The sequence below is a fragment of the Aphelocoma coerulescens genome, chromosome 1 (assembly GCF_041296385.1).
Source record: "Aphelocoma coerulescens isolate FSJ_1873_10779 chromosome 1, UR_Acoe_1.0, whole genome shotgun sequence".
Taxonomy (NCBI): Eukaryota; Metazoa; Chordata; class Aves; order Passeriformes; family Corvidae; genus Aphelocoma; species Aphelocoma coerulescens.
Genome location: NC_091013.1, coordinates 9136337 through 9161574, shown reverse-complemented (window position 1 = coordinate 9161574; position 25238 = coordinate 9136337). Strand labels below are relative to the sequence as shown.

The window sequence follows — 25238 nt, the reverse complement described above, 5'->3', positions numbered from 1 at the left end:
GTACTATCAGGTTTTCTTTTTTATTCCAGCTGTAATTTGAAAACAGTTAGTAGGTCATATTGATGACACGTCTCTTTATTTACTTGTTTCTCATCAACTTTGCGAAAATTCACAGAGGAAAAAAGTCAACAACTCTAAGGTGTTCAAAATAAAAAGCCTTTTCAGATAAAATGAAAGGAAGAATTCACTTTTTCAAGTGTGTGACCTTCTAAAATTCAGTTCAGATAAAAAATGAAACTATTTAGTTTTGTTTGGGGTTGGGAAAAACATCAAGAAATTTAATTTCAGAGGTGACACTGCTAAGAAGCGTCAGTCTTCTAGTGTTAAAACAGCAGAACACAGTACTGAGCAAGCTAATATTACTCATTATTTGTTCTAGCTCCTAGGCCATCATACCACATTTTAATATTGTAAGCAGAATAATTTCTATGTAAAACTAAGGATACAACCAATTGTAAGTTTTCATCATCTTTGCATTTGCTCTTTCATTATGCATCCAGTCACTAAACTTCAACTCGACCTACAGGCTAAGCCTCTGACTTCCTTGCCTATCACAAATTATATCTAATCTGAATCCCAAGTGTTGTGGGCATGAGCACACGATCCTACCTTGGGGCATTGGAAGGTTATTGTCGCCTTGTGATTGCGTCTTCCAAGGGCAGTGGGACAGAATCTCACAGGCAGCTGAGTGGTGGAATGAGGAGGAATAGTCAGCTGTACAAACACAAGAAAGAGGCAAAACAAAGGAGGGGTAAGGGAGAGGAAATCAATTTTTTTGAGTCTGTGTCTGTTTTGTGCTCTGTACCAACAGTGTTGATGTGCATGTGATTAATGTGTTCCACCAGATGCATTCTCCCCTCTCAGCCAGCACAGGCTGCAAAGGCAGCGAGTGCATTGCAGCAAACAATCCCAGTGGCAGTCACTGCACGTCCTCTGCCCAGCCACCCCAGGGCTGCTGTTAGACACTGCTCCAAGGACATCGAACACCACTCAGACAGGACTCTGCTGTCTGATCGTGCTGATGACACTGAAGGGTTATCACAGCGACCTCCACAGACAAAAACTGGCTTAGAAAGGGAATACAGGCCAGGTTTTAATAAACCAGTGCATTGTCTCTCTTCTGCTTACCTTTATCAAAACCAACACTGTAAATAATGTTGTGAGTTTTCTGTTCACCTCAGGTATTCTACTTGAGACTCAACTGCACAGGGAAAAAGCAAGGTAGCTGGCTACAATGGAGTAATATATGCTTTAAGAACCAGATAAACAGTAAAAGAACAGAACTAAGAATAATAAAAATGCCAGTGCATTAAAAGAGTGATCGGCCAGAATCACTGAATACACAACTACTGTGTCTATTTCTTTAATAAAAAACAGGTACTATCCTTTTAATATCACATATGTTTAAATAATGTTTGCATGTAACAAGAGATAAAAAGGTAATTGATTGACATCATGAGCAGTTAACCTGTATTTTATAAAATGAATATAACCTGCAATAAAAGAAGGTCAAAACAACACCCTACAACAGCTGGTACTGACAAAGCACACATATAGCTACCAAGTCCTACAGTTGAAGCATGGCTATGACAAAAACTCCAGGGAAGGGCAGTTATTATACTGTGCTCCACCTTTTAGGCCCTACAACCTTCATTGGCCGACCCACTAGGAAGCCACCTAACACTGCCCCAGTGTGTGATTGATGGACAGCTCTGCCAATCAGAGACTGGGTTAACACCACCCCAGTGATTGATTGATTGACTGATTGATTGATTGATTGATTGCAGCTCAGCCAGGCTGGGGATCTGGGGTCACTGTCTCCCCAAAAAGCAAAGCCTGCCTCGCCCCCAACCCCCCACACACAGAGGTGTTATCTTGGGACATTGATCTCATCCACTCTCTGACAGAGCCTTATGTTGCTTTTCCTCACTGCCCTGTGGCTTTCCCTGCCATCCCAGAAGGAGGCACAGCATTCCTGGTCTTGCCAGTCATCCTCTGGGTGTGTTTATAGGGTACTCTTACCTGGAATAGAACACAGATCCTCCCAAACAGTGTTAAAAGTGATAATATAAAAGCAAATCTTTAATTGAAAGGCCTTCAAGCTGCATAATATGGCAATATGCACATGTAATACAGTAGTTCTACAATTTTATAAGGTTAATTGATTAATATCCCTATCAAATAGTGTCCAATTAGAAGAGCAGTAGTTTAGGTAATTTTACCCTGGGAACTGCCCCATTGGAATTGGTCCAGGGGCTTTTTTGCCCCATTTCTTGCTGTGTCTTCTCAGATTATGGTTGGAAAACAAAAGGTCTTTGTTGCAGGTTCTCTTCTTGAAAACAAGACTAAACAGTATTTCAGGAATGTGTTAGAAGGTTAGCTTATTGTTCTGAAAGGTAGGGGAACAAGAGTAGGGAAAGTACTAGAAGATACAAGCATGTAGCAGCCTCCAAATCTACAAATATATGAAAATATATAAAAAGCTAAAAATCTTTAGGCATCAGTACCAGCTCAGTTAGGGACAGGGATGTTGATGTGCCTTGAACAACAGATATCCCTCCTGATGGCAGTGGGAGGTAGGTTGTGCAGAAGAGAGGACAGAGCTCAGGTGTGCTCAACTAACACACAAAACATGAAATGGGTTTTTTTTCTCTTTTGGGGAGAAAGTTTCAAAGTAATTAATCAGAATACTGCCATAACACTTAATTAAACTTTCATTTGCAGTCCAGTTCCAGACCCATTTATTAAATGAAGACTCACGAATGGAGAAAGAACCATAGTAGAAAGAACCCCTTCCCAAATTCTTTTGAATAGAATGAAAAAGTAGATAAAGACAGGACATCACAGAATAAGAATACATAATTAAATTAATTAAATTAACACTAAGATTTTAAAATTTTGAGTCATTTCAGTAAGACATCCACATTATTCATAATAATAACTCTTCCACAGAGATGAAAACAGACAGGAGTTCGATTTCCAGGAAGTATTACTTGACATTTAATCATTACTCAGAAAATGCACTGCCACAATGAATCAAAATAACCAACATGGAGTTATGATAATCCAGCAGACTGTCTGCTTTGAAGCAGAAAGGATTGTTAATTTTTACATTATAGATTTGGTTTTAAAAATTCATTTTGTATTATACAGTATGATGTTCTCTGTATCCATAAAGTAATTTGTTTTGAAATAAGCTGAGCAAAAAAAATTACTTACTTTCTACTGAAATCCAAAGAATAAATTGCTTTTAGAACTAGAATTGAGAAATAATGCTAAACAACGTATTTTAAGAAGGTCATAAAATCATTCAATCATTCAATTAAATGTGCTGATGCTAACACATCTCTTGCCTTTCATTTTTTTTACATAAAAAAGTGGCTTCCATGATACTCATTTGAAAAGGAACTATCATTGCTCTTCATCATATCTCAGATATAACTGTTTAAATACAGAAGCTTAGTCTGAAGCAACTACAAATACATTATTTCTATTATAAAATGAAGAAAGGAGGGAATTTTTTCATTGAATCTGAGAGTTTGCTCTCTACTCTGTACAAAACAATACTCATGGTCATTAAGAAAATCCTTAAAGCTTGCACACAGAGATTGCACTCCTCTCTGCCAGCCCTTCTCTACTAAATTATTTGTCCTCAGTAAAAATTGTATTTCAAAGCCAATCAGGAAAGAACACAGCTTAATGGAAAAGGTTTAGGCTAGTTATAAGCCAGGAGAATAGCAAACTGAAGACTTACAGTGAAAGGACAATTCTTTTTGGCCATAGAGATGATCCTGTTTGTAAGACTTTTTTTTACATCGTAAATACATGTGTGTATCAATATAAGACACATATATGTGAAATACATCCATATATTTGTATAGAAGAAAAGTAGTAAATTTGGGATCATAACAGTATTAATGACTGAAAATTTTCAGCTGTTAAATCTGATGCTGAAACTGAATCCTTTTCTGCTAAAGACAAAGAAAGATGTGGTCAGGACAGAAAAACGAAACTCAGCATCCCAATGGCTTTTTCCCCAGACACTCCTAATATGCAATATGTTAATGGAAAATAAGTTGGAACTTTACAGTAAACTTATGTAAGTTCACTTTTATTCCAGCTTTTAGATAATTTGCCAGCATTTATAAAGTTATTAAGTTAGTTTAAGGTTGACAAGAAGGGAAACAAAAATTAGGTGTAGCTTGTTAAAAAAAGAAACAAAAAAGGAAAAAGGATATGAAAATCCAAATCCCATTAAAGGGAATACTTGAAAGCTTTTATCAAATTTTTGAAAGAAAACAAAGATGTTATATTCCATTTAAACCATCTTAGGCTACAATTGCAAAGCTGTTAGTATGATATGCATGCTTTTCTCATTTTTGTCAGTGTACAAAGGGTAACAGAGCTGCTTCTAATGACATGAAGCTGGCAAGAGATTTAAAGCCTTTGAATTTCATTTAGACTTCATTATGCACCCTGAAGTTCAGGAATACTTGAGCCTAATCCAACTGGACCTCAGGAAAGCATATTGTTAATGATGTCCATACTTTAAGTTGAATCAGTTCTTTAGAAAATAATCCCTTGTGGTATTTCAGTAATGCCCTTTCTTCCAAATTGAAACTGGAACAAACTTCCACACACATGAAAATATGATAATAATATTTGAATTTTTTTAATTCTGAAATATTAGTCAACATTTTGGTTATTAATTTTTGGCAGATATCCCTAGGGAAGAAAAATATTTCTGTGATATCACTGTTGAACCTGGTTTATTTAACATAACTCAGCGACTGAAGAAATCTGAGACATTTTCTGATCGACAGCCCAGTATATTCGAAGGTTCTACATCTTAGATGACATAAAAACAAATATGGAAAGTTATATGAAATATTAAAATTACTGACCTGACTCTACTATCTTTAAATATAATGTATCTTTATTGGACAATCCCATCTTCAATCTAATGTTCTAATAATTTGCTCTTTTTTGTTGCATTTCATCTGAGGGTTGCACAAATCAGAATCTTTCTGCTGACAAGAAAGCATTATTTGCTTTAAAGAGAGCAGAAACTTAAATGATCAAGATGGGAAACTTTTTCCATCATAGCAAAGGCTTTGAAATGGGCGTTATTGTAAACCAATACCCGAAACACGAGGCATGGTTTATGAGCAGTAATCTTCTGGAAGTTGAATGCACTGTTGTGTGGAGGTACTAAACCTAGGATGTAACATGTTCAGGAAAAGCAAGTTCACATCTGGAGAGCTCTGTCCATGTCTGGGCTCCCCAGCCCAAGAAAGACAAGGAATTATTGGAGAGGGTCCAACAGAGGCTACAAAGATGATTGGGGGTCTGGAGTATCTCTTGTGAGGAGAGACAGTGGGAGCTGGGCCTGTGCAGTCTGGAGAAGGCACGACTCAGAGGGGACCTCATCAATGTGTACAAGTATCTTATGGGCAAATGCCAAACTCTTTCCAGTGCTTCCCAGTGACAGGACAAGGGCAATGGCCATGAGCTGAAGCACAGGAAGTTCCATCTCAATATGAGGAAAAACTTCTTTCCTGTGAGGGTAACTGAGCACTGGAACAGGCTGTCAACAGAAGCTGTGGAGTCTCCATCTCTGGAGATATTCAAAACCTGCCTGGAGGTGATCCTGTGTAAGCTGCTCTAGGTGAACCTGCTTTAGCAAGGGGGTTGGATTAGATGGTCTCCAGAGGTTCCTTCCAACCCCAACCATTCTGTGATTCTGTGATTCAAATGCCACCCCCTGACTTTGTCACCAAAACTGAAGGAAATCACATGACCTCTCCAAACATGGATCTGTAATGGGAGAAAGAGATTCAAAAAGGGACAGCTACATGAAATAAATATTATGCATAGCAACCAAAGCTATCCTGTAACTGGGAGAACTACTGCAATTAACAAGGAACCTTTCAGAACTCAATCCATAAATTATATACAGGATTGAGGATTAGAATAAAAAGGGAAGGAAAAAAGGAAATTGCTGCAGTTAGTGTTGAATGTATCTTTTCCTACGCAATGTAATGTAGCTATCGTCGATGTGTGAATCTGTGGTGATAAATTGTGAGAGCAGATAGATTTTTTTCTTGTTGTTAATTTCCTGCACAAGGTAATATGCAATCTGCAGCAGCCAAAAGTCACTATAATTAAATCTAATCCACTTCTGTGCCAATGACCTAAACATAATATATATATATAATACTCCCAAAAAATTAATATAGTTTGCATCCATTGTTTCTTAGCTCCTATTCAAATACCAATTCATTAAATGATTAGTAATAGCACTTGTCAAGGTTTAATTTAGTGTGTGAAGATGTGTTATCATGCATGAAACAAAAGACAGACTAGAAGAAACTTTTCTAGTTTTATAAAAAAAGTTTTATACTTTTAATTTAATGGAATCCCATGTAGCAATATATGGGGAAGCTGAGTAAGTAAGTTTGTTCTCCTTTAGCTGTTACCTTCAGAGCCCCTTTTAGGAACAGTTGGTCTGGCTGTACTGCTATATTTGAGGCCAAAAGCTGTTTAGTTTCTGAAAACTGAACCTATAATGACTTTATAGCATTCCTTTATTTTCCCCATATGATCTTTTGTATCTTCTTAGCTTTATTTTATTACAATACTCTTTTTCTCTCTCTCTGACCCTTAAACCATTTTGCAGGAATAGAATCATAAAATCATAGAATAGTTTGGGTGGGAAGGGACAAACCAGCTCTGGTGTCTTCCCCCTATTATGTTCTTCATGCCTAGAAAAGGCACCATTTCCTTCCTGTCCAGCACAGGTTTCTTTCTGTTCATTTTTTTCATGTTAAAGGTTCTGAATTCACATCCTAAGAGGTTGTGACAGAGGCACTCAATGCCACTCATTCAGAGGCAGAGTTTCCATGCTTCTCTCCTCCCTTTTCTCATCTCCCCATCATGAAAAGGTCACATATTTCATAGAATTAACTGTTAATAATATCCAAAGAGTTCTTTATGGGACCTGTACTATTAACTAGCATTCAGTGGTCAATAACAAATGTTTTCCTGAACCCTGACCAACTAGAACTCTAGCCAATCCCAATGAAAATATAAAAAGGCTGAGCCAATTTATGCAACTGCTATTCGTAGAAAGAACATAAATGTTAGGCAGCTAACATCCTAAAAGATGGAAGGGCTTCTGTGATGGAGGAGGAAAAAGTGGAGTACATCACAACAAGAGGGTTGAGACTTGCTCTGTAGAAATCACTCTTGAGGTAACTGTGAGTTTGGAGAATAAAATGGCTCTGGGTATTTGCTTGATGCTTCTTTGCAGCTATATTGACCAAATTATTCATCGGCCTTGCAAGTTGCTTATAACTGCCATGACTATGAGATATTATTGTATTCTTCCATTAACATTTTATCTACTAACCTAAATATTTACCTAGTTATCATCTTGATTATTAGATACTTATGAAACTTCTAACCAGCTGGTTTGTTTACAGCTTCTCCTTCTAATATCTCCTGAATTATTTACAACCTACTCTGCAGTCCTGCTCAAAACCATTCCAACAAAGCATTCCAGGAACAAAAACATCTGTACTTCAGCTTGAGCTGCTTTTCAAGTTTAGTTGTTTTCTTCCTCAGGCTATAAAATCTCTAAAATACATACTTAAAATGTCTAAAAGGTTGTATATTCTGAACCCACAGTACAATACACAATTCAATTTGTTTTGAAAAGAAGGCTCTCTTCTATCTCTTTTGTGAAAGCACAGAAATCTTACTCACAGGTTGTTTTGGGTCAGTCTCAACTGCAAAATGGTTGGGATCACTGTTAGCCATTTGTAGCACCAGAGTTTCGTGAGTGGGATTAAAAAGAGGTATGTGTATATAAGTCCATCTGGAAAAAAACATATATACAATGATGATTAATTGCAAAGCTTCTTCCATTACATGTCATTATTAATATATTTTTTTATTTCCTGAAAAATTTGGGGGGTTTTATTTATTTAATTAAGTTTTATTGCATTAGCATTTCCCCACTAGTGTGGAAAGATATTTATTAAATTATTATTATTAATAACAATAAATATTGAACTAATTCAGTGTTTCATTTTGTATCATTTTTGTGTTGTTCATTACAGCATAATCATAAAATCATTATTTTGCATATGTAGGTTATATATTTTAATGAGTATAGTGACTCTCCCAGAACAAAGATTGGAGTATGCTGATTGCCTAATTATGCTTTAAATCAACTGGCCCTCTATTTTACAGACTTTCCTTCTTTATTTTCCAGTTAAAGAGCAGACATGAGATAATTTCAATAGGGAGAAAATTTTAAAAATATTTCACAGGACTCCCAACATTTCCTCTATTCTGGTCAAAATACTATATTTTTTGTTTTTAGCAAAGTTATATGACCATAAATCACATCCTTGTTGTAACACCAAGGGACACAGAGGAGAGATTCAAGGTGAATAAGTGAAAACAGTAAATAAGAAAACTCTGAAAAATGAGATACATATATTGGCTTTGCTGTATTTCATCTCCTAATGGATATTCCCTCTAGTCAAAGCTGTGGCAGGTCAATGGCCAGATTGCTCCACATATTTATCATCTGGAAAAAATTAGTCCGTTAATCATAGCTAAATCAGTAATGAAAAAGAACACATAAAAACTAACATTTAGAAGATATTTCAGTCCAGCTTCATGACTGTAATTTTAGAGCCTAAACTGTTCACAAGTGGGCTCCTTCAAAACTATGCAGTGACATAAATCCCCAGCGGTGAGCAGCAGACTCGTTTCTGACTAACACTGTCAAAGCATTGTATCATTGAGATCTCAAAAGCTGGGTAAAGGAATATAAGGAAACTTTCACACACGAATTTCAGATTCACTTTATAATTCCCATTTTTCACATATACCATCTCTATCCTTTTTTTTTTTTTTTGTCTGGTCTCTTTCATACGTAATACTTAGTCAAAAGGAAAAATAAGTTGAAATATCTGAAATTTTAGTAAGAAACTACTTAACTGTTAGAGGTTCTTCAAGTCATCAAAATCCTGCCACCCCACACAGATTGACTATCATGGTTATGCTGGAAAAATTGTTGCATTTGGCAGTAAATTCCAGATCACTGTGAACATCATTCAACTGACTCATCTTCAATGACTCCACTGTGGAGCCCATAACAAGATGGATAAGGAAAGATGAAAAATATCAGGGAGAAGGTTTCCTTCCTTAGAGACATATGCTAAGGGATGTGTTAAATCTACCCTGACACAAAAAATAAGCAGATCTGACTGTGATAACCCCAAATGTTAGGGAATCTGAAGAAGAATTAAAAGATAAATTGTTAGAAATTTTCTCTTTCAAGAATTGGTCAGAAATTGATTCTAAGTTATCAATGGGTTCTTGGCTCCTAATACAATTCCGAGTAATATTTCAAGGACACAAATTCCTAAATTTTTCAGATCAATAGAAAAGATAATACAGCAAGCACACAATGAAAAACATTATTCCTATATTCATATGCTAATGCTTCTGCATTCAAGGCAAAGGTGGTAGAATGGAAATTAATCTGTTAAAAAACTACAAATCTTCACCAACCAGAAATGCTTCAAACATTTGGTGATGTTTACAGTTCACATCTCTGGGTACATAGCAAGGAAGTATATCCATTCAAAAAAACATGCAAATTGATACCTTTCTTAGACCATACACGGATGTCTACCTACACTGCCTTTACACATTTATCACAGATTAATGCAACCAATTTACTTGGTCTGTCTCATCTTTTCATGAGGCAGAGCAATTCTCAGTAAGTGAACTGTAACCTCAATGCCATCATTGACTGCCATTGTGCCACTTAGCACTTCAAGAAGAGTGCAGATAACGTTATGCTGACACCACTGGGCACCACTGAAAAGAGCCTGGCACCATCCTCTTGGCATCTGCCTTTGAGATGTTTATATGTATGGATGAGATCCCCTCCCAGCCTTTTCCTCTCCAGACTAAAGAGGTGCAGCTCTCACAGTCTCTCCTCATAAGAGACATGCTCCAGACCCCTCATCATTCTTGTGGCCTCCACTGGACCCTCTCCAGGAGCTCCTTGTCTTTCTTGTGCTGACGAGCCCAGAACTGGACGCGGTGTTCCTCTGCATGTTTACAGATACATAGGAACTACAACATGTATGTACTTATAAAGGGAAAATAAATCTCATTTCAAAAAATAAAATATGGGATTTGAGGAGTTTGAGATAAGAATTTTGACAGGAAGAGTTGTAGTTAACAGAGCTAATCTTTTCCCAACATCCATTTTACTTGCAGTGGAAAAGGATGACTTGCCATTTTCCACTGGACTATTTGTGCATGTAGCTTCCAGGCAGTGGATGCCAAAGAAAATTATGAATGCCAGATAGTCTGAATAAAAAGGTTTTAAGTAATTCCTGACTCCTAACAGTAAAAGCCTACATAGTAGAGAAAAATTACTCCAGTCAGCCCAGAATTTTAAAGTAAAAACCAGGAAATGGCACAGTTTATTTTCTTTAGAACATAGTAACAAAGGCATTGTCAATTGCCTCCAGTCTGTGCATCATACTTGAAGAGCAGAAAATATTCACTCACAAAAATTTAATCGGAGAAAATTTCATGTTGTGGTCTCTAACAACGTTTTTCCTGTCTGTTCTGTATAATAATTCAGATTTAGTCAAAGATAGACAGAAGTGGAATTTAGCATTCACAAGAGCAGTGTATCCACAGAAACTATTAGTAAGTGGAGGTAATATGTGGAAAAGCACTTCTGAAATTTTGACATTCTCCAAAGTCTTTTCCTTAAAGTTTTAGCTTATGTCTTGAAAGTCAGAACTGGACTGAACATTATGCTATCAAAATGCACGTTGAAATTTCACTGAAGGATGGTAATAATTGGGTTCATTTCTCTAAGTAGCTCATTTTCACTTGTGGCATTTCAACCATGTCTACCTCCAGGACCTGCAGGACAGAAGTTGCATCATTTTCCCTTTTCTTGAGAGGTTAAAAGATATTGCTAACTGGTATACAAGCATTTGTAAAGCAGGATTGTTGGTAAACTCCTAGTTCAGGGAGAAGAAAAGAAACAGAAAATAAAGCCAACCTACAGAGCTCAGTATTATGGATCTTGGTGATTACATTCTGCAGTATTTTTGGAGTGATTTCTCTATAAAGACTTCAGAGGAAGTTTACATAGAGGCTAAAATTTCATTTCAATTCTTCTTCTGCAAGGAATATTTCACCTACCTACATATATATCTAAAAAAATTATCTGCAAACTACTACAGCAGACATAGAGCACTATTCTGAGTTTTTGCTGTAAACTGTTCATGTGATGTCCATGATACTCAAAAGCAGTGACCCAGTCCAGCATTATGAACTACTCACTCACTTTCCAAGCTCACAAGCTATTTCAGGTAGCCCGGTTGGCGATGGCTTCTCTACGTTGAACTTCAGGGCATACCAAAATTCTCCAAGTACATCTGACCGAAACATGACACTAAAAACAGATACACAAGCTTAATATACAGCTAGTTTTTTCAGATAATTAAAAAAAACCCAAACAGATTAAAATTCAGGAGAAACCTAATGAGTTCGACACAGAGAGTTCTTTAATTAAATCATATTTTTCCTCTAACACTTCTCCCTGGTATCTGAATTCAGCTACCAAATCTAATAATATTTAGAATTACTGCTGCAACAAAATCTCTTCTTCATCTTTCCTAAATTTTAGCAATAAAATTCGTTGCTTGTGGTTTTTGTTAGCTTGCTTTTATCAAAAATACAACTCAAACATTTTTCCGCTTATAAGAATAGGCTTTAATTTCATTTCAATATTACAGAATTTTCTTTTTAGCCATTTTGAAGGGCAAAGTAACAGAAATAATATACACTAATTTTAAAAAGGAAAATCTCTCAAATCTAGGTATAAAAACTGAGGAGTAAATATAGACACATTCCTATGAGCCTGAAAAGGAGATATTCAAGGAATAGTCAATATATTGTTTTGATATACAAGGAATATTCCAAGGAATATTCATAATATTGTTTTGATATACAATCAAGTGTTGTCATGACTTAAAATTGCTTGCTGCTAGATGAGATATGTACAGCAATATATTTCAGTGACAGACATTGTCATACAGTTCTTTCCTACTGCAGATTTTCTTTTCTATTTCTTGAGGGTTTTTTGAGTAGCAGAGTGATAACAGTATTAAACCAAAGCACTAGAAGTGTATAAAAACTTAGAAGAAATGCACTGTACAAACCCATGACCCACTAAGGATGAGTTCTTTTTCTAAATTATTGATAACTATGTCTATGCCATGACTTTATGGTTCCAGACTATCCCCTGTGCCAACAGAGCTTTTAAAGTGAGCATAAAACAGCTCAAGGAAAGAATCAACCATTTGAAAAGGTACACCTGCCACAATCCCTTTTCCAACAGTTCTTCCCAGCTGCTAACATAGCAAAGGAAACAGAGCATGGCTTCAGAAGAAAATTTAATAGTGTGGATGCAATGGGGAAGTACCTCTGTCCAGCTGTACTGTAGTCCATGGGAGCTACTGCAATTTAAAGGAGCTATTATACACTTCTGGAACAAAACTGCACAACCATATTGAGAATGTCCAGATGTGCTTTATGTCACCTCTGCATATATTCCCTAAGCCCCAGCCCACCAATCAGCTGAGCCCCAAGTTTTGCCAGTTAAAACAAACCTTTATCTTGTTATTTGGAAATTCTGCATTTGAAAAATGCCAGAAATATTATGTGGTATGAAAAAAAAAGAGGAGGTCTATTCTCATCTGCAGTTTAAGAATGCATAATTTTTACAAATTCCCACAGAAAACAAACAAACAAAAAAACCCCCACAGAAACAAAAACCAAAACAAAACAACTTAATAGAGATGTAACAGTTCTCAATTTTATAAACAGTGTTGTTTGAATCTGCATCATTCAATGATACCTGACATTATTGTGGTCTTTGGAAAAACTCATTGCAAGCAAATTGAATAAAACTCTGAATGGATTTTGACTGACCAAAACTGGTCAGATGTTTCGGCTCTCCTCTTAAATCACCCCCCACCCTCCTCCCCATTCCCATATTTTTGCCAGTCAGTTGAGATAACTGAAAAACAGGGCATTGTTTTTCAGTCAGCCCTTTGACTAAATAATGCTTTGGTAACCAAATTCCAGGAAAATAAGCTTTGCAATTCTACACCGTTCAATTACTTGCTGAACTGTTTTAGTTGAAACTAAGACCAAGAGGTCATCTCTCTTTTCATACCTAATTATCATACCTGCATGGTTTCACTGGGATTTCCAATGTAATGAAAATTTTTTAATTTAAAACCACTCCATATTCATTTAGTAGATCATGGTTAAGTAATGGAAGATTATGAATGTAAATGGCTTTAAGTGAAGACAGTTAAAGGGTTCTCCATCTGGTTTTAGTTATGTTTTTACAATTTTGTTCCTTCTCAGAAAAAAATGTAATTGTTCTATTCCTTTTACAGAACTTAAAAATTTACAAACTATTAATCTGAAATTTTCAAGGGGGGCTTCTAACATTAAGTAAGCTTCTCAAACATTGTTAACTAAATTCTAGTGAACTAGAATGACAAGGAGTTATTCTATTGCCTGTCAATAATGCTTTTCCCCTAAGAGGAAAGCTGCTATTAGGGATACAATACATTTAAACATGGAAATTGTCTTAATTCCATTTATTAACTTCTGTGGGGTTTTTTAGGGCAATATTTTCATCAAGTGACTTAGGTTTCAATGAAAGTAGTTCATTTATTAGTAAAACAGCTACAATTACAAGTATCAAAACTCTACCTTCCATTAAAAGAGCCAAGAGCAGCTGGGGAAAACTGTAGGTGATATGAAAATGTTTGTTTGGGCCTGACAATGAAAGAGTTTTCTCCAAAAAGGGATGGATGGTCCAGCAGCACACTCATCTTGACAACGTTTTTGGTAGGATTAGTGATGGGAATATTAATTCCAACAGTATCCTAGAAAGAATAAAAAAAAAAAAAAAACAAAAAAAAAACAAAATCACAAAATTAATTATGAGCAATTACATGTAAAAGATATTTCTCAAACAAGTAAGGTGCTTACTCATTGTTTATACTTTATTCAAATTCAGGCTGCACCTTTGTTTGATATGTGAACTAACCCAAAAAGAGCCAAGTTGCAGCAAGAAACATTTCAGACAACCTTCAAATTGTAAACTCTTTAATTCCATAAATATGGAAAAGTTCAAATCTTCCTGGCTGGTCTGTGTTCTACCAGGCTACTTCACTTTTCAAGATATGCCCAAGGCTTGCCAAAATACACCTTGCAAGCCAGTCTTCTGTAATCCCAAGCAGGTAAAAACTCCAAGCTGTCTCCCAACAGTCAAGCACAGGCAGCTGGAAATGTCCACTTCACAAGCTGACAAACGATTAGGCTGAATTCTGCTGGATCTGTTCCCTTAATTTAAAAATTACATCATAATACTTGACATTAAAACACCACCACAATAAATATTCCCTCTCTCATTCCATTAGACCATTTCCCTCACTAGTGATCACCATATCTTTGTTTAAAGTCTATGAGAACTTCAGGGAAGGGCCATCCTTCAATGATCACCTGGAAAACATCGATACTATGAAAGATGCATAAAAAATTCCAGTTACTGTAATAAAACAGAGGCAAACTATGGCCTTATTAGCTAAACATGCATATTTTACATGTGGAACCCCTGTAGGATGAGCAGGAATTGGGCAGAGGCAGCTCACTCTGCACAGCTCCTACATTTCAGCAGAGTTCCCTTTGCTGTAAGATTAGAGATGGTGTAAATTCATCCTATGTGCCCTGGGTGTATCAATATCAATAAACTTTATGAAACAAAGCACTTTAAACAGTCCAGAAGGAATATACTTATGAAGGCAGTCCACTGTGGTCTTCCAGGAGGCATAACTGCAGTTTAAAATACATATGTTCTATTCAGATATATTTATCTATAGAAAATGTACAAAATCCAAAAATAAAGATATGTATTTATTTCTATCTACATTTGTGTACATGTACTTTGTATATTTGTGTCTACCCCAATTTTGGTCTCTTTCCTTTGCTCTAACCAAGCAGTTTATTTTAAAATGGATGTTGTTTTGGTTTTTTTTTAACACATAGTGATTTGTTTCTCACAGCAAAATTATTCCATGTACTTTTTTGTAAAAAGTAAATAATTCAAATTGCAATATGAAAGGAGAAAAAGATAAAATGTCTATTAAAATTAATAACACACTAAGAAATGAATATGAAATACTTTTATGACCCCAGACAGAGCTACCTCATACTGCTTTCAGCCTGCCTGTGATTTGGTAAATTTCTATATATTTACATTTATAGACAATGACTACTGGAATATGCATAAAACACATTTATTGTTCTACAGATGGCAAGATTACACCAACAATTTATATCATTTAAGTGCCTTGCATCAGTAAAATGGGATTTAAATTTGCCATAAAATATTTTAAAGCTCAGATTAATAGTTTTTACTGGTGTAAACAAGTTTCTAAATCTATCTACCATTTTATTGCCAAAGGCTTCTTAACAATTTTAGAGTAAAATATCTACATGCTGTGTTGAAGAAATATTTTTACAGTAAAAAGAAAATATGGGACAGCTGATTTAGGAAAAAAGCAGCAACTATCAAAAAATCTTTTTAATGTTGTACACAAAGGAAATTTTACATTGCCAGTGTTACCATAAAACACTGTTCTCTTGCCAGTATAAAATGAATGCTTAAGATTATGTATTTCCCTGGAATTTCCCAGGAAATTTGCCTGGAATTGCCTTACACATTTTAATGATCTGCTACTTCATAGATGGAAAGCATATGTATATTTATCAGCAGAATACATATATAATTTTTACTTTCTGTTTTTACATTTCTAGGCCTTATTGGATTGTTACAGAAGCATAGAACTAGGATAAATAACAAAATGCCCATGGAATTGCTGAGAGTATTATTTTTCTTGAAAGCACCATTTTATCAGACGGAATGGGAAAGAGGAACATCACAGGCAATTTCCAAGCACATTTATAGTCATTAATATAGTTCCACATTTCAATGTTGAGTATTTGATAAACACTGTGACAGAGGAGAAATGTAAAAGTTGAAAAAAGAAGAAAATTAATCTCTTTCCTCAAAAATTTCTTATATCAAGGCTGCCAGTCCCCAATATAGAGCTACTTTTGTGCAATATGTCATGCTATTATTCCTTTAGAACTTTCCATGACCCACTTCTTGTCCAGTGCAGGTCATTTAAAATAATCTCACATGAGTTAAAATTAAATAAAATGAAATGTATGTATGAGATAACATTTATTTTCTATGGAATTTGAAAAAACAATTGACTGCTAATACTCAATCCTACATTAGTAGCCTAAGTCTATGCAGAGGTTTAATACTCTATAAACCAGACTCTGTTTCAAAATATGTTCACAGTCATCAATTGTTCCTTTGTGATACATTACTTGTTTGCTGAAATATTTTCCTGATATATTTTATGCCAAAGACTTTCTCATCATTCCTTTCTCTATTTCCTTCTTTGAGCAACTGGATCCAATTTATTTAAGTTCATAATACACAATTTTACTTTTATTAATGTATATACTGCACTGAACTATCAACTAATCCTCTTCTAAGTTCAACAAGGAAACTTGCAGGAAGATGGACACACTCTACTATTACTGTGCATAACAATTCTCTGTGTTCCATCTCCAGTAACAATCCTATTCTCACCATCAGCAGGTGTCAATAAAAGCAGTACCTGGCCAAAGTTTCTAAGAGACTGACTACAGTTCTTATTCTTTAGAAGAATTGTTTTCAATTAAAATCCTGTTTCTTTAAGGAGATGACATTAATTCCATATTTTTTGCAGCTTTTTTAATCCACAGACCTTGAGGTGAAAGCATTTGTATTTGCTCTCGAGTTTGCCAGGCTATGGCAACAGAAGCAAGTTTTCAAGCCAAGTAAACAGCCAGAAAGTTATTTTTATAGGCCTGGTGAGATAGAGCAGCAGAAATTCTTCCTGTTGGAGGTCCTTGTCCAAATCATTGTTCTTCTAGATGGACAAGTAACAAGTGCCTTCCTTCTCTGTGCTGTACCTGATGACAAGCAGGAATGTTTCTTGGTCAAGGACTGAACTTGGAATGCTGGCAATATTGTTGAAAAAATAGATCTTGGCCTTCTCTCTTCCACAGGCTCAAAAAGATCAGAGCTTTCAACATCCCTATCAGTGTCTATATGCCAGTAGAAGGAGTTAGAGTCTCCTGCTGTATTCTCATTATTACTCATTTCTGTTTCTTGGAACAGAAGAGGCTCAAGTGAGTTGAGCAGTAGCAGTTGATGACAGAGTTTTAGGGCCATGCTGAACACAGCTCAGCCCAGTTGGGTCAAACTACTTCTAGAAATCACTTCTGCATCTTGAACTGCTCAATGGAAAGTGCCTCCAAGTCACACCTCACTCCCCCCTTCTCTACACACACGTCCACACTCAGCTGCGCCTTTCTGGCACTGAACATTCACACATGGAACCCCTGACCTCCTCTGTCCTGAGGGGCTGAGTCCTTCAGGCTTCCTATTCATTCCTAAGTTAATGGAGATCTTTGTAAAGTGAACCATCTCCCTCGCTGTACAAACCCCTTTTTATGGCTTTTTTTTAAACTCTCTCTGAGATGTAAATGAATTGCCAAGATAACCTTCTCCTTTTCATGCACGGTTATGAGGCTAGAGAACCACAGCATTGCCATTAGCTTGATACTGTATTTTCCCATTTTATGTGGCATATTTTGCCTTACAAAATAGCAGCTTTCAAAAAGGCACCAACTGTTCATCAGCCGTGAAGTCTATCAGAACAGCAAATTGAACTGCTTGAAATCTAGGACTAAACATCTTAAGCAAATTATGTATTTGTACAACTTGCTTAGTAAGGAATCCATTTTTATTACTATTGCAGAACAGGAAATCAACTATAAGGAAAAAATTTGCACAGGACATTTAATATCAGAAGCTAATAGGGCAGTGAGTTTCAGGTTTAAATTTACATAGAAAATTCACACTGAATTTAATTTCTTTTAGCTGTAATGTGTATTAGTGCCTAAGTAATAATGCCCTGAAACAGAATACAGCAATGATTAGTTCATAAGTTATTACAATAATTCTAAGCTCACTGACTAAATATTACTACACTGCTAACCTCCTAATGGGGGCTAGACATTGTACCAAGTAAAAAAAATGGGAAAACAATGTTCTGCAAGAGATGATTGCAAAACATATTTTTCTGAAATGGAAGGAAAGGAAGAGACTGAAAAAGCATTATATTTTATGACTGAATCTATGATGTCCTCAGCTCCACCAAAAGATGCCAAAACCCACACCAAACGGATATTACAACAATCTGTACACATATAAGAAAAGCTAATGAACTAAATAATATGCACATATTTGGACTTCCATGTACACATGGAAAAAGTTGTATCAAAGATGAGTTGAATGCTAAGAGAAATGCTATTTTAAGATAATTATAAGAAGCATACCTGACAAGGGGATACAGACTGACTCAAAGTAAAATTAACATCCCAGATTCCCACAACTGAGAAAGTAATAACTATGCTCACATCTTAATGAATACTTTTTTGAATTTGAAATCAAGGGAACCTCTGCATCCATGGAGACTGAAGCTCAATAACTCTCCATCCTCCTGAGATCACTGGCAGATTTCCTTCTCAGAACCAGCAGTGTTAGAAGAAGAAATTACCAATTACAGCTACTTTTTGACAACGTCTATACTGGTGGTTGGCACTTCCAGTGACCAGCTCAGTTGCCTAAATCACCTCATACAGTAACCTGGCTTATCAAAGTTCAGTTGGTTTTGAGAGCCCTATAAAAAAAACCATAAAAGTCAATTTTTTCCATTACCAGAATCAATGGGGAAGGAGATCATAGCATCATAGAATGTTTGGGTTGGAAGAGACCTTAAAAATCATCTCGTTCTATGGGCAGGGACTCTTTTCACTAGACCAGATTGCTCAGAGCTCCATCCATCCTGGCCTTGAACACTTCCAGGGGTGGGGCATCCACAGCTTCCCCGGGCAGCCTGTGCCAGGGCCTCAGCACCCCCACAGTAAGAAACTTCCACCTAATATCCAATCTAAACCCACTCTCTTTCAGTTTGAGGCTATTTTCCCTTGTCCTGTAACTGCATGCTCCTGTAGAAAGTTTCTCTCTGTCTTCCCTGTAGGCTCCCTCCAGGTACCGAAAGGCCACAATTAGGTTACCCCAAAGCTTTCTCCTCTCCAGCCTGAACAATCCCAATTCTCTCAGCCTTTCCTCATAGCAGAGGTGCTCCATCCCCCTGATCATCTTGATGCCCTCCTCTAGACCCTCTCCAAGGTCCTTCCCGTGCTGGGACCCCAGAGCTGGATGCAGCACTGCAGGTGGGGTCTCACCTGAGCAGAGCAGAGGGGCTGAATCCCCTCCCTCACCTGCTGCCCACACTGCTGTAGATGCAGCCCAGGACACATTTGGCTTTCTGGACTGCAGAGAGATGGGCTGCTTCTGATATCTGACACTGAATTAATGTAACAAAGGGCCAAATTAATCTTCAAAGGATTTTTAAGGAAAATCATTTACACTTACTTTGTCATCAACATTTTTGGAAAGCATGACTCAGCAAGTGACAGATTTCAATACAGCTCCTATTCATCATTTTTATGGGTCACTTTGCTGTGCAGATACATGCACATAATACATGAGGTGCCCATGATGGAAAACAGTTTGAATCAAATCAATAGATGTATTTACAGTCCTTGGGCAATAGGACTGTTTTGGGTGATGCAAATCCAGGCTGCATCTGTCAAAAATAGACATTTCTCTTTTTTTTCAGATTGTCCTTTCTCCTTCAGAGGCTGTCATATCCACAACACCAGAACAAAATACTTAAGGTCAGTATCACTCAATAAAAAGCACGAGAAAGTGCAATATTTCCAAGTAAGAAATGTACTGTTCTTAGATAATGAAGTCAAGAGAGATATCAGTGACTACTGCATTTTCAAAAAGTCAGTTATGTCTCATGGAGTTGCAATATGCAAACTCTTCTGCAGGCATGTCATCACACTGAGATACCAGCCCAAAATCAGCCTCAAAATAGCAACAATTGCCATTTGTGACCCTTCAGGGAACTTAAGGAGATGTAAAATTTAGGATACTTTCAATTTCCAAATAGCTTCTGATATGTCAGGTAGGCAGTTTAGTCTCTGATCTAGACTAATTTTACTCTCAGAGATCTTAGTGAATGTAGTTCAGGTTAAATATTTAAGTAAATCTGTGCCATTCCCTTCTTTACCAAAGAAGTGCACGATTATCCCTGGACTCTGAATGTGTACAGCACTGCAAGGTTTAGTTCCTGAATTAATTGTATCTGCCCATATAATGCTACAACAATTAGCTGTAATTATTTTCTGCTGGTCTCACTGATTTGTTTTCACGTGCTACATAAAGTCACAATAATGCCATAAATTCACAAATCCAATAGACTAGAACATACTTTGGGAGGCTTGGTGAGTGCTGATGATTTCTGCATATTCATAATGAAGTCAGTAACTGAAACCACACAATTACTTCCAGGAATTTACTCTAGTATAATTTAATTAGCCTATTAGTTTAATACTGGATTAATATTTAGATCCAACTGCCCTGGATTGAAAATTTGATGTGACGAGGTTCAAAATCTCCATCTGACACGCAACTTCAAACATGACAAAGTCTGTATCAGTGAAATGCTGAATATCAGCTCGCTCAGAACTGACCAGGAAAGGGCAGTGACCAGCACTGCCTGTGTTCCAGTGCTTCAAAGAAAGAAGCAGAAATACTTGGTAAAAATAAACTTACAACCACCTATCAGAACCTAATGGTAGAATAGCAGCAGGGACTAATTATTACATTATTTCCACCAACTTTGAAGACTTCTGCTAAATGTGGAAGCAGATATTCTACTATGCACCTCTACTCGCAGCTCATGCTGGTATGAGCTAACTAAAAGTACTTCTTTACTTTAAAAGTAGTAACCAACTCCAATAATACCTCATTTTTTTGAATTTTTTTGACCATACTAATGAGGTAATTTGCATCTCAGCTACACCACTTACCATCAAGTTACTCAATCAGTGAAGGTAAAATGGTAATTAATTTGACTGTCTTAGATCTTGCACCTACTGTGACTCTCTCATTCTGTAGGTCTAAAAATAGATTTTTAAGGAAGCATTTCTTCACAATTTAAAAGACCAATACCATAATTATCATTGGGACAAAACATGTAAAGGTAGAGATAATTCTAATAGAAAGCTGAAATTTTCAGGATTTCTGCTGAGAAAAAATTTTCTCCTAAATTTTCTAGGAGTAAATTGCCTCTGATAAAACTTTTCTCTAGTAGATTCTAGACACTTGTTTTTTTAAATCAAACTTTTATTTTTGGTGTATCTCTGCAGTCTCAGGAGCTAGACAGTGTTATAATATGAAGAGAACATCTTAAATGTTCATAGCTTTTCTGAGAACAGAATTATATCTAAATCTAAAGGAACAATCTCTATAAGAGTTATTGCATTCTATTCCTTACTATGACTTACAAGAGCAGATAAACTTTGAAAACAGCCTCATTGCTAGTTGTTGCTCCAAGAAAAGTGAACTTTTAAGCCCTTGAGGTTTCCTCACAGATTACTGTCTCACATGAAACAATAAATGCTGCATTACAAATATTGACTTCTATGTGTGGCATGCTAGAGGTCTCTGCAGTCTGTCCCACACATTCCCTTAGCAGTTACTCACTACATCACAAGCAATGTTTTTTTAAAAATATAAACCTCAATCTATATATATTTTTATTGACTGGTATCTTTTACTAGAACCTCTTAAAAAGCAAAAATTAGAGCAGTCTGAACCCAGGCCCACACTTGAATTTCCCTGGGTCAGTGCAGTCCGACTATCGCTGTCAACCAGAAAGAAGCCTCTCCATCTGTGTGGGGAAGATGTTGTAGTGTTTATTAGAGAATCATGAATCTATGAATCATGGAGTGAGTATGAAGACCTTTCTATACTGATTTCTCTACATTTTTGGCTGCTCAGTTTTGACCACCCAGCAGATCACCTCGTAAGGGAAAGAATTGCTACTACAAACAACGTGAAATATACTTTTTTTTGGCATATCCACATATTTGGACATGAACCATTATTTCATCCTCTAACTTTTATACACTAAAAGCTATTGCCTGAGGTTTCAACTTCAGAACTTGGGTAACTAGCAATGACATGGTTTTGAATTGTTATATTCATCCTACAGTCACATTCTGCTGTGTAGGGCTCACACAGAACAGACCTGCTGCATTCATTTTTCTAGACTGCCAAAACCAAAGGTTTGAATGTTGGAACCAGTAATGGGAATACCCTGCCTACACTTAGATCTGTATGTAAACAGCAACACTGTGCCAGTGACCTTTTAAAAGCATCATGAAAATCTCAGAAGCAGTGTGAGAGTGGTCTGGGAGCCTTTAAAAACAACAACAGCAGCACAAGTTTCAACTCACAAGAACAGGTCTTGCAGAAATGGAATGGGCAACACGTTTCAGAGACACATTACCAACTTTGGGGCACTCATGTGGTTCTAAAGGACTTGAGAGAGAGAGAAAAAATAGATTTGGTAGAGAAAAGACAAAACTATTGTCTCTACACTTATGTGGAAACCAAACTCAATCCCTTGCAGGCATTTGGTTTTATTAAAGCAGAAACTAATAATTCACTGTTCAAAACAGACCTTCCCCTCTGGCTTATCTCCTGCTGTACAGATCCTGCTTGGAGCTCAAATATTAGATATTTCCTCTCAAGATAGAAAATACTACTTTTGAAATGTATGAATGGATTAAAAAGTCTCTTGACTCAGTGAACCAGTAATGTACACTTAGAATTTTCTCCATGGAATAGACAACTGCTAATGAGAAAGTGCTTAAAGCAATAACTAACAGCCTTTTAGACACTTTACATCAAAACTTAAGAATCACCTTCCTTCTTGACCTCTACATTCAACCTGAATATTTGAAGGCAAATATTTAGAATATTTACAAGATAAAGTAAATTTTGCAGTTCATTTTTCTGAACAATCTGAGATAATGGACCTGAATTTATCAGCCTAAGTTATGCCTCTGTAATACTGTTATGAATTAGGAAATACAAGTAAACACAAAAGTAAAATACAGTAACAAATGTTTTAATTGTAAATTGTTACAATATTGTCAAAAGTTGAAGATATTAATAAATATTAATAGATAAAATTTTAAAATTTGGTTGTTTTCTCTGCATTTAGAACTAAAAACATGTGCAAATGTACAAACAAGTCATAATAACTGGGAGTGTTATTTAATTAATGAGTAATGAACATTAAATAAATTTTAATTTGACTTGAAAACTTCCCACTTTCACAGATGGTTCCTTCGAACTGTTAAAATTCTTTGTAAATTATCCTTTCTCAATCCCAGAGAAATGTATAAATGATTACTGAGTAAATATTCACTACCTCCTTCCCTGTGAAATGAGTAGTACTAATTTTTACTCCCCATCTCTCTCAAACAGCTTTAGTTGGAATTAGTTCAGTAGAAATATTTGCTGCAGGGAATCAATTTTATGACCCTTATGTTAGTTACTTTTTTACAAATAGGTCTGCAGGTTCAACTAAGGTAGTCTCTACGATTACTGAGACTTTAGCTTTTCTTTAGTCTTCTAAGATTTCAGTTACAATGATTTTCATCTACCTTTACACCAGGAATTCAAATCAAGCAGCAAATTCATTTCTAAAAGGCCAAAGAAAAGTCTTCAGACAGTAATAGACACTGGGCCCTCCCTCCTGCTGAGGGTAATGATTTAAGCAAGTGCCAGAGATTGTCACATTTACATAGTCATTCTTTATTCTGATTTAAATAGAAGAGGAAAAATGTGCATTACTTTTTCTATAGGCCAAATCATCTAAAATAGGTAGGGCTGCAGCCTAAAGTAAAAACATCCAGTAAACCTGTACAACTTAAACCAAGTAATTCCTGAGTTAATGGCATTTCTCAAACTTCAACACAGCATCTGTTTTCAAATCAAATCCTCAATCAACTAGCTTTATATACTTGAAGTTCCTGATTCAGATGTTGAGAGTACTTGTATGTGTGGATTAATTTGTTGCTCATTGTAATGCTTTAATTTAATTATCATCTGCTGTTTCAGAAGCTGCACATACTGTCCATAGAAATCCAGTAGAAAAGAACAACTAGCTGCTTTAACCCATACTCTAGAGATGCAGAGCTATGAAGTTTTATTTGAATGCCACTCCAGCACTTTTAAATAGTATTCTGATCATAGGAACACAGCAATACTATTTTGGAGAAGCAGGGATATTCATATATTTTGTGGGAGCAGTAGTGCCCCTGCCAAAACAGTCTTAAAGATAGAGCTTCCTGTTATACAGATGGACAACCTTCATAGGAACTGAATGAATAATAAAGATCCCTTCTTTCTATTCCTTCTTCTTACACAGGGAAAACAGAGCGTTCTCACCAAGTCACATTTATCACTGAGGGGAAGAACAGTGCAGTAGCACCAGTTTTCTTGGCAGCTCTGAAAAATTGCAGGATGGGTTTAAAAGTTAGAAAAATTTACAGAACATCACTTGTAAGAGCCTGCAAATATAGTTGGAAAAGTTATACTTAATGACATCTTTTGGAGAAATTCTTACTGTTCACTTTCAGGTTCCTCTCACTGTTATTTAAAAAAAAAAAAACAAAACCAACAAACACAAACATAAAAGAAACCCCACCCAACTTTAAGAGTGTACATACAACCATGTTTTATCTTGAGCCAAAAATCTAGCGTAAGTTCCTAGCACTGATCGGAGAATGGGGAATAGAGTTCAAGCATTACATTTTCCTTTCAATAATGTTACTTTACTACCTGGTTCAATCTGTACTCTAGGCCATCAGTGAGAAATTTTTCTTAAAAAGAACTTTTTCCATGGACTTGCTGTGTTTAATGGTTGAGAAAAAAAACCTTTTTGTTTTGATTCCTAAGGCCCAGGGGAGCAACATGAGTTATGGACTAAGGGAATTGGTAGTTTCATTATTCAAGGCCACTCTCTTCACCTAAC

At 36.2% G+C, this 25238-nt stretch overlaps 1 protein-coding gene across 1 annotated transcript in view; it reads right to left on the bottom strand.

Annotated features, from left to right (window-relative positions):
* CFAP47 (cilia and flagella associated protein 47) overlaps positions 1–25238 on the bottom strand; it is a 277703-nt gene that overhangs the window by 70832 nt on the left and 181633 nt on the right. Inside the window, exons 52-55 of the mRNA XM_069031242.1 lie at positions 13852–14027; positions 11405–11512; positions 7768–7879; positions 610–714 (exon numbers count right to left, since the gene is read on the bottom strand). Of these exons, the coding sequence (XP_068887343.1) occupies positions 610–714; positions 7768–7879; positions 11405–11512; positions 13852–14027 (501 nt within the window). The remainder of the gene's footprint in view (positions 1–609; positions 715–7767; positions 7880–11404; positions 11513–13851; positions 14028–25238) is intronic.